The sequence below is a fragment of the Salvelinus alpinus genome, chromosome 1 (assembly GCF_045679555.1).
Source record: "Salvelinus alpinus chromosome 1, SLU_Salpinus.1, whole genome shotgun sequence".
NCBI classification, from domain to species: domain Eukaryota; kingdom Metazoa; phylum Chordata; class Actinopteri; order Salmoniformes; family Salmonidae; genus Salvelinus; species Salvelinus alpinus.
The window spans coordinates 93,433,080-93,446,152 of NC_092086.1; the positions used below are offsets into that span (position 1 = coordinate 93,433,080).

At 40.7% G+C, this 13,073-nt stretch overlaps 2 protein-coding genes across 3 annotated transcripts in view; one reads left to right on the forward strand and one right to left on the reverse strand.

The window, feature by feature from the left end:
• Positions 1-12,130, forward strand: part of stard8 (StAR related lipid transfer domain containing 8) — a 44,947-nt gene extending 32,817 nt beyond the window's left edge. For both annotated transcript variants that reach the window (XM_071334557.1, XM_071334558.1), the window contains 5 exons: positions 5,990-6,104; positions 6,472-6,693; positions 7,456-7,673; positions 8,655-8,831; positions 9,562-12,130. In XM_071334557.1, coding sequence (XP_071190658.1) covers positions 5,990-6,104; positions 6,472-6,693; positions 7,456-7,673; positions 8,655-8,831; positions 9,562-9,679 — 850 coding nt within the window. In that variant the 3' untranslated portion in view covers positions 9,680-12,130. The remainder of the gene's footprint in view (positions 1-5,989; positions 6,105-6,471; positions 6,694-7,455; positions 7,674-8,654; positions 8,832-9,561) is intronic.
• A 308-nt stretch (positions 12,131-12,438) lies between these two features.
• Positions 12,439-13,073, reverse strand: part of LOC139535211 (relaxin receptor 1-like) — a 29,511-nt gene continuing 28,876 nt past the window's right edge. Inside the window, exon 18 of the mRNA XM_071334563.1 lies at positions 12,439-12,972. Within this exon, the coding sequence (XP_071190664.1) occupies positions 12,776-12,972 (197 nt within the window). The 3' untranslated portion in view covers positions 12,439-12,775. The remainder of the gene's footprint in view (positions 12,973-13,073) is intronic.

Here is a 13,073-nt window from a genome sequence, read left to right on the forward strand (position 1 = left end):
AACAGGTCAGCACCTCTACCGCTCCTGCTGTCTCTAGAGAGTTGAAAACAGCAGGTCTGGGACAGGTAGCACGTCCGGTGAACAGGTCATGGTTCCATAGCCGCAGGCAGAACAGTTGAAACTGGAGCAGCAGCACGGCCAGGTGGACTGGGGACAGCAAGGAGTCATCATGCCAGGGAGTCCTGAGGCATGGTCCTAGGGCTCAGGTTTTCCCGAGAGAGAGAAAGAAAGCAAGAAAGATAGAGAGAATTAGAGAGAGTACTTAAATCACACAGGACACCGGATAAGACAGGAGAAATACTCCAGATATAACAGACTGACCTTAGCCCCCCGACACATAAACTACTGCAGCATAAATACTGGAGGCTGCGACAGGAGGGGTCAGGAGACACTGTACCAGTCAAAAGTTTGGACCCACCTACTCATTCAAGGGTTTTTCTTTATTTTTACTATTTTCTACATTGTATAATAATAGTGAAGACATCAAAACTATGAAATAACACATATGGAATCATGTAGTAACCAAAAATGTATTCTTGATACACGCGGGAAACTGTTGAGCGTGAAAAACCTAGCAGCGTTGCAGTACACAAACTGGTGCGACTGGCACCTACTACCATACCCTGTTCAAAGGCACTTACATTTTTGTCTTGCCCATCCATGTCTCAGTTGTCTCAAGGCTTAAACATTTTTTGTAACCTGTTTCCTCCCCTTTATCTACACTGATTGAAGTGGATTTAACAAGTGACATCAATAAGGGATCATAGCTTTCCTCACACGTAAAGGTGGTAGAAGTTTTAGGGAATTAAGTCAGAATACGGTGTATCTGTAGACACCAGTGGCAGTCGGTGCCGTTTAATATGAAGGAGCGTGATAAAAAAACTATTATGAGCATTGCCTTATTTTTGTTACAGCATATTGGATGACTGTCATTCATATTCCATTCACCCAGCACAATGTAACATCGATAAGCTTGGGCTACTACATGAACATTTCCTGTACCCATCATGAGGTTGCTTCAACCTAGCTTGTGAATGAAAGTTTACAATGTATGTGCACAGGTTGAGAGAATTTTGAGTAGTCAAGGTGACAGACAGTGACACATTCAATAGCGCCTTGAACACTCTTGCCTGCATCTACAGTAGCTGATCTAGGGTGTGATCATCAGTCCAACAGTTGTAAATGAGAGCTATTATTGGACAAATTCAGTTATGTTCATTCCCGTTTCGTTACGTTTGTTTCCATTTAAGAAGCGTTTTTCAACAGAATCTGCGGAATGAATACACCACAATCACACGGGAACAGTTCACTTTCATAGCAGCCACATAAAAACAGCATGAACATTTTGCTCATGTATATATAATTTCTTCTCACAACTATCTACGCGCTCTCCTCCTCTCACCTCTTCCCTTCACTTGTAGACTTCAGTGCACAACACATCAGCTGTCTGTGACCAGGCAAATAAAACTTTCCAAGCCAAACCATATCATGACAGCTAAACGCTATACACAGCCTACATCATTGTCAAGTCATAGTCAACTAGAACTGACGTGTTAGTAAACCCACTACAATCATGCAGTACAGTGTAAAGTCAAAAAATGGTTTAGCAGTTACACAGGCAGGACCCGGTGGCAAGAAATTAATTAAACCAAAAGCTTGCCTTGACTTGGAAGAGTTCTAGTGTTGGATAGCCATAGCCAGCTAGCTAACATAGCATCCCTCTTTGTTTGAGCCGGGTGTTTGAGTAGGCTGAGCTAGCTAGCTGCATAAGCAGTTTAGCAGTTACACCGGTCGGCCCCGGTGGCAATAAATGAATAAAACCAAACGTTTACCTTGACTTGGAAGAGTTCCAGTGTTGGATAGCCATAGCCAGCTAGCTAATATAGCATCCCTGTTTGAGCCTGGTGTACACTAAACTTGCTAGCTGCATTGGCTAGCTAATTGAAAGTTTTTTAAAAATACAACTAAATACAGCTAGCTCTCTCTCTTGCTTCTCCTAAATTTTGGAAGAAATTAATTTGTACAAAACTGTTCAACTCTTGTCTTTCTCTCTCTTTGAGTCAACTACTCACCACATTTCATGCACTGCAGTGCTAGCTAGCTGTAGCTTTCAGTACTAGATTAATTCAGAGATTAATTCTCTGATCCTTTGATTGGGTGGACAACATGTCAGTTCATGCTGCAAGAGGTCTGATAGGTTGGAGGACATCCTCCGGAAGTTGTCATAATTACTGTGTATATCACGTTTCAGGTAAGACCCAAATGCAGACTGTGTTGAAGTAACAGTGTTTATTACAGTAACAGGGGCAGGCAAACGACAGGTCAAGGCAGGCAGGGGTCGATAATCCAGAGTAGTGACAAAAGCACAGGATGGCAGGCAGGCTCAGGGGCAGGCAGAGGGGCAGGCAGGCGGGCTCAGAGTCAGGACAGGCAAAGGTCAAAACCAGGAGAGCGAGAAAAAGAGAGACTGAGGAAAAAGAGAGACTGAGGAAAAGCATGCAAATACAGTATGTCTTGACAATTAACTCACAGTGTAAAGCACCAAGTTCCTGACATCTACCACCACTTTCACTGTAAGTTCAAATCCCTCAGGGAGTGATCATTCTTCCTTCTAAATTTTGATTTTCAATTGCAGTCATCACCTTGAAAATTAAGAATGAAGATTTCTTCAGCCTTGTTCACAAACACTGCTAGGGCCTTATAATCATACAGTATTATAATACATATATTGATTGCATAGATGTGTATACCTAAATGTAGGCCTATATATTTTTATATGCATTTTTGTAATTATGTACTTCGTTATTTGACTTCAGGACCAAGAGTGGAGTGACATTTCCTTAAAAAAACTTACCCTAAATGGGTTTTGAACTCAACAACTGTCTTAGCGGACTGTGCCACCAACCAGTTATGGTAGTTGGGTGAAAAAATGCAAACACTTGACAAGACTACCATCGTCTTTGATTTCATTTTACGATGGATGTAGCTACGTATAATCCTTGTAGATGTTATTTTTTTGTAAAAGCACATAGATGTGTACGAAACGGTAAGCAAAAACATGGAATTCTGTCATATATCCAGAAATGTGCATTACGGCCTTTTGAATTTTGTGTAACATCAGTAGCATTGTCAAGGAAGCATCATGCAAATTAGGGCTGCCAAACAGTTAACATAATTAATTAATGATGATATGATATTACGGTTTGTTTCACATTCATCTCTGGGGATCATCTAAAACAATTGCTAAAGGTATTTAGAATCCCCTTCTCCAAACGGATTACTCATTTACCTAGCTCTTATCAATAGCTCATAAATTTGAATGTTTTTCATGGCATTTTCACCATAAACAACACAAAAGTCACTGTAACATACATCTATTAATGCTCCCAATGTTTAAGTAGGCCTACTTCCTCTGATCAATGTTCTTGAAGTTAAACACTTGCGTGCAAGCGCGCACACACACACACAGTACGTCCAATCGGCCTCACAACTGCAGACCACATGTAACCACACCAGCCCAGGACCTCCACATCCAGCTTCTTCACCTGCGGGATTGTCTTAGAAAAGCCACCTGCAAAACTGAGGAGTATTTCTGCCTGTAATAAAGCCCTTTTGTGGGGAAAAACTCAATCTGATTGGCTGGGCATTGCTGCGCCCCTGCCCAGTCAAGTGAAATCCATAGATTAGGGCCTAATGAATTTATTTCAATTGACTTATTTCCTTATATAAACTGTAACTCTGTAAAATTGATTAAATTGTTGCATTTATATTCTTGTTCAGAATGTTAGGAATTCCACAGAAGATATTAACAACAGACCAGCTAGGTCTGAGTTCATGTAAAATATAATAGCTACAGCTTTTAGATCTAGCCTAGGCTACTTATCCATGTTCTTCAACTTGAACTAGTCACAAGCTGCTACTTCTACAATTGGGATAACTTGCCAAATCTTTTGATCTGAGAAATAAAAGTTTTCCTTCAAAATTGTTCTTCAAAATTTGCAGGCATAGTGAACCAAAATAGACTAACAGCACTACCTGAAAAGGTATCTGTGCGTTAGAGACCTGCCTAACGGTTTCCACTAGTCACAGTAAAAATTGGCTATATCGAGAGAAAAATGGGGGAACAAATGCTTTTTGGTTAGGTTAGGCATAAGGTTAGTGTGGTTAAGGTTAGGGTTATGTGTAAAATCAGATTTTAAGAAAATAAATGGTAAAAATAAGCAGGGCTTGTGGCAACTAGTGACGACCCTCTAACGCCGAGAAAGCCCAGATTCAAACTCACTAGCTCTGCAACCATTATAATGCCAAAATACGTTCTTTGATCACCAAATATATGGAGTTTCGGTGCGCAACTATCTTAATTTTGTCCCATTACGGCCGGTATGTACTTCCAAAATACTGTGTGCTGAATAGTCATTTATTTCCGGCTGCTTGTAAAAATAAATGTACACCTTTTTTGCAAGTACATACCGGCCGTAACGGGAGTAAATTAAGATAGTTGCTCACCGAAACTACATATTTGGTGATCAACGAACACATTTTTACATAATAACGCTTGCAGAGCAGGTGAAGAGGAGTTTGAATCTGATATTGTGGAGCGTTAGAGAAGGAGTTCAGGGCATTCGAGAAGTCTAGATTCGTTTACCGCTACCGAGCCTGTCATGTGCTGTGTTTAAAAGGGTCCGTGCGGAAACACGTGCGCTTAAAAAGGTCAGTGCAACCCGCAATTCGGGGGGTTCCAGCATGTGGGCATTCCTGCATCTACAAGAACACCCCAACATCTTTATGCTTGTGTGACACTTTTGATATTCTGGATTTCCCCTGATTGTGGGATTAAAATGTGGGTAAAAATGGAAATAAAAGTATTATCTGATTTTTTCAGGGACAAAGGACACTGTCTACCGCTGTACTAGCTAGCTACCACTGTTGCCCCCAGCTCCTGTGTACCGGAGTCCTTTTTGCTAGCTATATATAGCTAGCACAGTGTCGCCCCGCCTGCTTTGTAACGGAGACCTCCTACTAGCTTGCTAACACATAGTGTCTTTCGCTCCTGCCTGCCGAACATCTGCCCTCCCTGTCTTTACCAGAACTGCAGGAATACAGTGCCAGAAAGGCGAAAGCGATGGACACTGTCTACCGATTTACTAGCTAGAGAGCTAACTTCTTCTGTGGGGTTTATCGGCAGTTGGCATCCAACGTTATAGTGCAACACCACGACATACCGTACTGGAAAACCCCCACCTCCCCCCTGTCCACCGGAGTCTTAGCTTAAAAATGGACCAATAAAAGTATAAAGAGGGGTTCCTGCAGATGCAGGAATGCCCACATGCAGGAACGCCCCGGTTTGCAGGCCGCAGTTGCAGCCTTCTCATTAATGGCATCCCAAAAAATCACGCCATTAAAAATGTTGCGTGTTATTAACGCTTTAACTTTGACAGCTCTATTCAAAATATATCGGCACACTCCAGCACATTCCACTTATCAAGACCATTGGTAACAAACTAATCCAAGCAGTTGGATGGTTTAACATTCTCCCTCTGGTGGCCAACTTGACCTTTAACAAATGCAATCGATGATAGCTCTACCGTTTAAAGTATAGGATAGGTTAATTAATTATTTAGTTACCAGATTTAATTATCTGCTCAGCATCGTGGCTAATTGTGCCAGGTTTTCCTATGAGAAAAGCTAGCAGCTATCCATTTAAGACCAATGGCTTAAACCAATGGTTTTAGCAAAAGCGTTGGATCAGTGGTTTTCCTCTGGGCTAAAGAAATGTACGAACTGCTGCATATTAACATCCTCATGGATGTATCATGTCAAAATAAAGCCCAAACAAAATTACAGATGACTGACAGTGTTGGACCATTTCATTTCCTCTTGACTATTTCCTCATCAAAATGCTGCATATTAACAACATTGTACTGCTGTTGAACTCAAAGCTGAGAGAAGGATTGTGATGTGTGTTGACTATGTTCCATCTTTGTGGAAGATTAATCCACCAAAGGGGGGCAGGGGGAAAACCGGACCACAAGGACCTGAGTGAGAACATGGCTGCCACTCAAGGACTCAGCCACATGATTGTGGAGTGCAAGAAATTATTCCAGGTATTATACATAATATATGCACAGTCCTTGAAGTAAAATAATCTATTTTCTGAATAGGATGATCCCTCAGAACAATCAATCTCTAACGAAACACCACCCACATGCATTGACTATTTATTGTCCAAAAAATGTGAGCCATTTGAAGAGTGGTTTATTTTTAGAAAGCATTTATTTAAGAATAAATGAAATAGACATGGTTTCACAGTTTACAGTGTATAGAGTAAATGCTATGTCGGATATGAACTTGATGTACTTTCACAGAGGAATTCAGTAGGCTGCTCTATATGCACTGTACATGACAACCGCTTTATATGTATTTTTATTAATTTAAAAAATAACCCAGTTGACCTCTAATTTGGTGCGACAGATCCCTCATGAGATGATGCTGCAGTCGCGGAACTCCTATGTCGCAGCAGATGCCCAGCCACTCCCTCTCCACGGCTTGGGCCTGAACATGAAGGGCGAGCCTGTGGATTACAGAGCCTACCTGGAGGATAATATCCAGGCTCTACTGCGGGAGTCCACAGAGAAGAGCAAAGGATGGCACAGCGCCCTGGGCCCAGAAAACACAGAGCTGACATACAAGAAGGTACTGCTCAGTGACACTGCTGCATACTGATACTATGCTGTCTGTTATCATACAAAACCAGAATGTACTGCTCAATAACACACTAGTGCAGAGGTCGGCAACAGGCCCGTAGGCCAAAACCGGCCTGCAAGTGATTTTATTGGGCCCAAAAAAATTTTGCTATGATTTTAGTTTTTGGTCAACATTTTGTTTTTCTTTAGGAAGTCTGTTCCCAAATATTCCCACAAAAAAAAGAGACATATGTGATCATGTCTCAATGTTATCAAGGTATGAAATTATTGTTATTTTCAAATACAATCTCTCTTTGGGCTTAGTTGTGGTCAATTTGCAGTGTACACATTTTATAATTATTTTCTACCCCCCAGACCATTCGCTCCGACAACAATCAGCTCGCAGCTGGATCTAGTTGCCTCCCCCTGCACTAGTGCATACTAATATTAATGTTGTCTGCAGGTCATTCAATCACAGGTCCATGTTTGTCAATGTTGTTATATTGAAGATACATTTTGCTTTGATTTTGCCCTGCATTGTCACAACAGTATGGCCTTCAATCATAGTATGATTGGAAAATGTTTAATTTCCTTTTTTACCTTAAGCCTCCATGGATCATTTAATTTACCATTTGGCATAGCTTCTTTGGCTGTTAGAATGAAGTAAATTCTGTCCATTTTGAAGAGTGATGGCATGTTAGCTCGCTTGTTAAAGCTACAGTATACTTTTCAGTCCTGAACAATAATCTCACAATCCATTTGTTCTATTCAGGTAGGGGACGGCCATCCCATCCGTCTTTGGAAGGTGACCACCGAGATCGAGGCCCCGCCCCAGACAGTGTTGCACAGAGTTCTGCGTGAGCGCCACCTGTGGGATGACGACCTGCTCCACAGCCATGTAATCGAGGCTCTAGAGAACAACACAGAGGTGTATCACTATGTGACAGACAGCATGGCACCTCATCCCCGCAGGGACTTCGTAGTGCTGAGGTACACATGGAGGACGAGATTAGCTCATCAATAATTGTTTGTCTTGCCTGGGGCTCTATCCAAGGCTTCATTTGGAGACATTGGTGGAAGGGCAGAGTGGCCAGAAGCCAATCATACATATGTCTGCCCTTTTCGCAGGGGTAGTCAAGTTGTCAGTTCAGTAAGGTGCGGTATTAAAGGCCCAGTGCAGTCAAAAATGGTTGGAATAATACTGTGAAATTGTGAAACTTATGATAATGCCATTTTAGTGTAAGATCTGTTGAAAAGACTGCCTGTTTTGGTGGGATGGAGTTTTGGCCTTCCATGGGGATATCAATATGTTGTAAATTAGTTAATACACCAATAGGAAAGAGAGTTCCAAACCTCTCTGCCAATAACAGCAAATGTTTTGTTTTCCCTTTCCCACTCAGACCACTCCTAGAGAGTTCATGACATTTTCACCATAAACAACACAAAAGTCACTGTAACATACAGCTATTAATGCTCCCAATGTTTAAGTATGCCTACTTCCTCTAATCAATGTTTTTGAAGTTAAACACTTGTGTGCACACACACACACACACACACACACACACACACACACACACACACACACACACACACACACACACACACACACACACACACACACACACACACACACACACACACACACACACACACACACACACACATACTCAAGTACTGTTAAAGCTTCAGGCATTCTAAATGAGTGTTCTCCTAATTTCTGATTGGAGGGTTGACTATAAGAAAGAATAACTGGCTCTTGTTTGAGAAATTGCCCTTTGCTAAGAATCTATTTTGTTTCTTTTATTACCATTTTAACTGAAAATAATCACAGTAAGGTACTTAATTGTAACCCAGAAATGATTTCATATTGAGATGAAAACTGCTGCATTGGACCTTTACATCTTGCCTCAGGCTGTTGATTTAAACCAAAGATGACAGTAATGACCCTTGCTGTATTTTTCTCCTGCTTAGGCGGTGGTGTAGTGACCTTCCTCAGGGCCTGTGTCTGCTAGTGTCCTCCTCTGTGGACCATGACAATGTGCACCTGGAGGCAGGGCTACGGGCAGTGCTGCTCACCTCACGGGTCCTGATTGAGCCCTCAGGGATGGGCCGGTCCAGGCTGACGCATTACTGCAGAGCAGACCTCAGGTACGGATCCAGCTTCTCATCTATGCATTCATTTCCATTGGACTGGACTCATGTATTTCAATGATGATTTAAATGGCTAATTGATTAACTGCCTATGAACATAGTCGGTACATAGTTCATCTGTAAATAGCCCACCCAATCTACCTACCTCATCCCCATATTGTTTTTATTTACTTTTCTGCTCTTTTGCACACCAGTATCTCTACTTGCACATCATCATCTGCTCATTTATCACTCCAGTGTTAATCTGCTAAATTGTAACTACTTCGCTACTATGGCCTATTTATTGCCTACCTCCTCACACCATTTGCACACACTGTATATAGACTTTCTTTTTTGCTGTTGTGTTATTGACTGTACGCTTGTTTATTCCATGTGTAACTCTGTGTTGTTGTTTGTGTCGCACTGCTTTGCTTTATCTTGTCCAGGTCGCAGTTGTAAATGAGAACTTGTTCTCAACTAGCTTACCTGGTTAAATAAAGGTTAAATAAAAAATAAAATAAAAAACAACATGTTGACCTAGATCTCATGCAATTAATTTGGAACTTTCAAACATTGGCATAATTACCATTCAAATAATTATGCAACATAAACATGTTGTGTGAAAGCTCTAAAAAAAAACTCTAATTCCATTGACATTTCCTTCTGAGGAGTGGGGGTACCTCCCCTGCTATTGAATTGTGTAACTGTATACACATTTCTTATTTGACCCTTTGTTGTAATTTTTCAGGGGACGATCACCTGAGTGGTACAACAAAGTGTTTGGCCATCTCTGTGCGGTGGAGGTTGCTAGGATACGGGGCTCCTTCCCTGTGCTGACAGTGAAAGGAACCGAGACAAAGCTTTGAACTTTGAGAAGGACCGCCGGTCCACTTGAGACACGTGCTGCCTACAGCACACAATGACTCAAATGAAAGGTGCCTATCTGTAGCATTATATTACATCTGCCTGATAAACACTCCAGTGTCATTAACAGGGGACTGTCAGGATGTGGACTCTCACTCAGATTGCACTGATGCCCCATGAGGAGCCACTGAGGAAATGTCAGCAATATTTACAAATCTAAACCAGCCTATGCATTAACTGACCCTAAACCATTAAAACGTACCTTGAAAAAAATAAAATAGACAGTTTCTTTATGCAAAAGCCATTATTTTGAAATCTTTATGAGTCCCACCGCGACATCCATGCGATTTGGACTTTTTATCCCTTTAACATCATGTGTTTGAGCTACAGATCTCTGGGTTGTACTATTTGATTCATCTATTTCTTCTGCGTCTGTGTGATTAACGGGGCTGAGCTAGAGCGGAGTCTGTGAGACTGGTGGATCCCGAAAGGGCCCGGGGCCGGATCTTTTTACAAAGTAAGAGAGAGTCCGAATGGTTTGAGCTACACTATTAAAAGCTATCTATGAAAAGCTGGGATTCTCACAAATACACACATGTAACATGTTTTGCTTTATGACACACAAGCTACACAACAGGTGTTAGAAGGTAAGGGGTTCTTCTACATAGAAGATCATAGGAAATCCCAGGACATAGCGTCTATAATGCTGTAATAAGCACACATAGTTGCTGTCACAAACTCCACAAAGTTGTCACTGACTAGTTGGATATTAATTTCCCACTGAGCAAACCATTTCTGTGCTTACAGCATTCATATCAATTCATCTTTATCCGGTTTTTGCTTTGGCTTTAATTTTTTTATTGACTTTTGACAATAAAACACATGAATGCAACTGTTTATGTCACATTGTTGCCCTGGTTGCCCTGAAAAGAAAATGGTTAAACACTTAATTGTGAAGCTAAATATAAGGGCTGGACATGCAGATAAATGAAAAGCCGATATTTGCTGGTGTCTCGGGACTGAAAGGGTTATTAATGCTGACTTATCAAAACTTATGGCAATGATGCCAAAATGCCATGGAATGTTTTTAGCTGCAACTAGCTTTACACAATAATTCAGGAGAGCTCTATAGAAACCATTCATGTTTGTACTGTATGCTATGCAATTTCTTCATGATAAATTCACAGAGCTAATATATTTTACTATTGTCATTAGATGTGTCTCAAACTTGAGAATGGCACCTTACCTTGCTATTTCAATAACTAGCCTCAGTGTTGATAATGCAAACATACTTAGATGTTAGAGAGAAAAGGGTTTGTTACTGAGGCTCCTTAGTGGGTGGTAGTGTGTCTTAAAACACTGTGCATTTTCAGGCCTTGCTTCAGCCCTACATTCTCAGTAACTGTTTATTTTACTCAAGTGTTTATCATAAGAGGGACTTTACTCTGGACTTACTGTTATGTCTCTTATTTTTTCTCTTCTCTTTAAAGACTAACTGGTTAATAACCTCCTCTCACTCTAATTTAGCTATTGCTTAGCTGCTGAGTTATAGGGATCATTCTTCTTCCTCAGATCTTCAGAAATTTAGAAATAGGAACAGAGCCACTTGTGAAATAGGCAAACATCTGTCCACCAAGCACCAAACTATAAGATATAAGCATGGAGCGCAAACATTTGCATAATTCACACTTTGATGTCAATTTAAGATTTATTCATGAGTAATTGCTTGTGTCAGGATTTGCGATCACAATGAGAAGGGACAAGGATCATGACACGCTCAAAAGTGGACAGACAACCTGAGCTTTAGACAGCATTTGTGTAGATTGCTTAATTACTGTGTGTGTCTGCAGTATTATTGTATTTTATTGTGTCTCAGTAATCCGTGTTTTATTTATGTCTGTATGAATGAGTCTTTGTATGAGTCACAGGAATGTGACTACCTCTGTCTGTACAGAATCGAACCATTGACGTATTTTTCTGTTGGGCATTATGTACAGGAATGATTTTTAATTAGATCTAATCTTAATCTGAGTTATGCAATGGGTGGAAGTGCAATGACTGAATGCAATTAACTTTTTTCAGTGTTTTCTTATGCATATGCTTTACATACATACATTAATAGCCCGTACACCTAAATGGGATTACTCCCACTGAATAACTAATGCAATGAACATAATTTAAACAATTGTGGGGAAGAAATAGCCATAAACACAAGTATTACATATCTGTGAACTACAGGGTAGTTTTGAGTGAATACCTTTTGTAACATAACTGGCCATTGTATTGTACTCAATGAAGCAGTTGTAAATAACTTGCATTTTAGCCCACAACAATGTGTTCATCTTATTTGTCTCATCTATTACTATTTACTCTTCCTTTACTACCTATTTGTATTACACTGCTCTGACTGTAAAATAGAGTAGAAAATCAATAAACAAATATTGAAAAACGAATGAATGTTCTGGCTTTGTGAAATATGTAATTTCTCTCCCAAACCTTTTTCTCCCTGGACCTTTTTCACCTTCATCATTTGTTTCCAATTGTCACAGTGGAGCTTCAGAGGCAAGTAGTAACATTGCATCTGAATGTCAAATTTATCAACCTAAGCAAATGTCACACCCTAAAACCCAAAACGCCTCACTCATTTACACCTTTTCAATTCCATATATTTTTTCAATTTTTTTTCAATTATACACTTATACAATACAATTTGTGTAATATCAATTGTGTATGCAAAATAATTTGTGATTCTGCACATCTGTGTTTACAATAACTGTATTCACACAAAACATTTGTTAATAAATTGGTTCGCAGAAAACATGTTCTCTTGCTGGTAAAGAATGATTACAAGAATACATCTCTCCCCCTATCAAATAAGGACATGGGTAGCCAACCCTCCTCCTGGAGAGCCTCTCAGTATGCAGGCTTTGCTCAAGCCCTGCTCAAACACACTGATCCTACTTATCAGAAGCTTAGCCAGATCTTGATGTTTTAAATTTAGTGTGTTCCAGAAGAGCTGGAAAAAAAGCCTGCATACCCAGGCAGTAGCTCTCCAAGAGGACTGTTGGCCAGCTCCCTGACTGAGAGGGTCCTTTTCGTTAAGGGGGAGCGCTGGGGTTCTGGTAAACTTCAGATACTTTTTGGGATGTTTCCCTGAGCCCAGCCTGTTTGCACTTGGCCTTCAAGCAGAGTTTGAGTTTCTCCTGGAAGGAGCTGGCAGTGATGGTGTATAGAATGGGGTTTAGGGCACTATTGATGGGCAGGATGAAGATCACCACCCATAGAACGATCGTTCCTGGAGGACAGGGAGGAAGAGGAGGAGAGGGTGGAGGAGGAGCCGGAGGAAGAGGACGAAGAGTTCACAAAGATTAAACATAATGATAGCAATTTAATTGT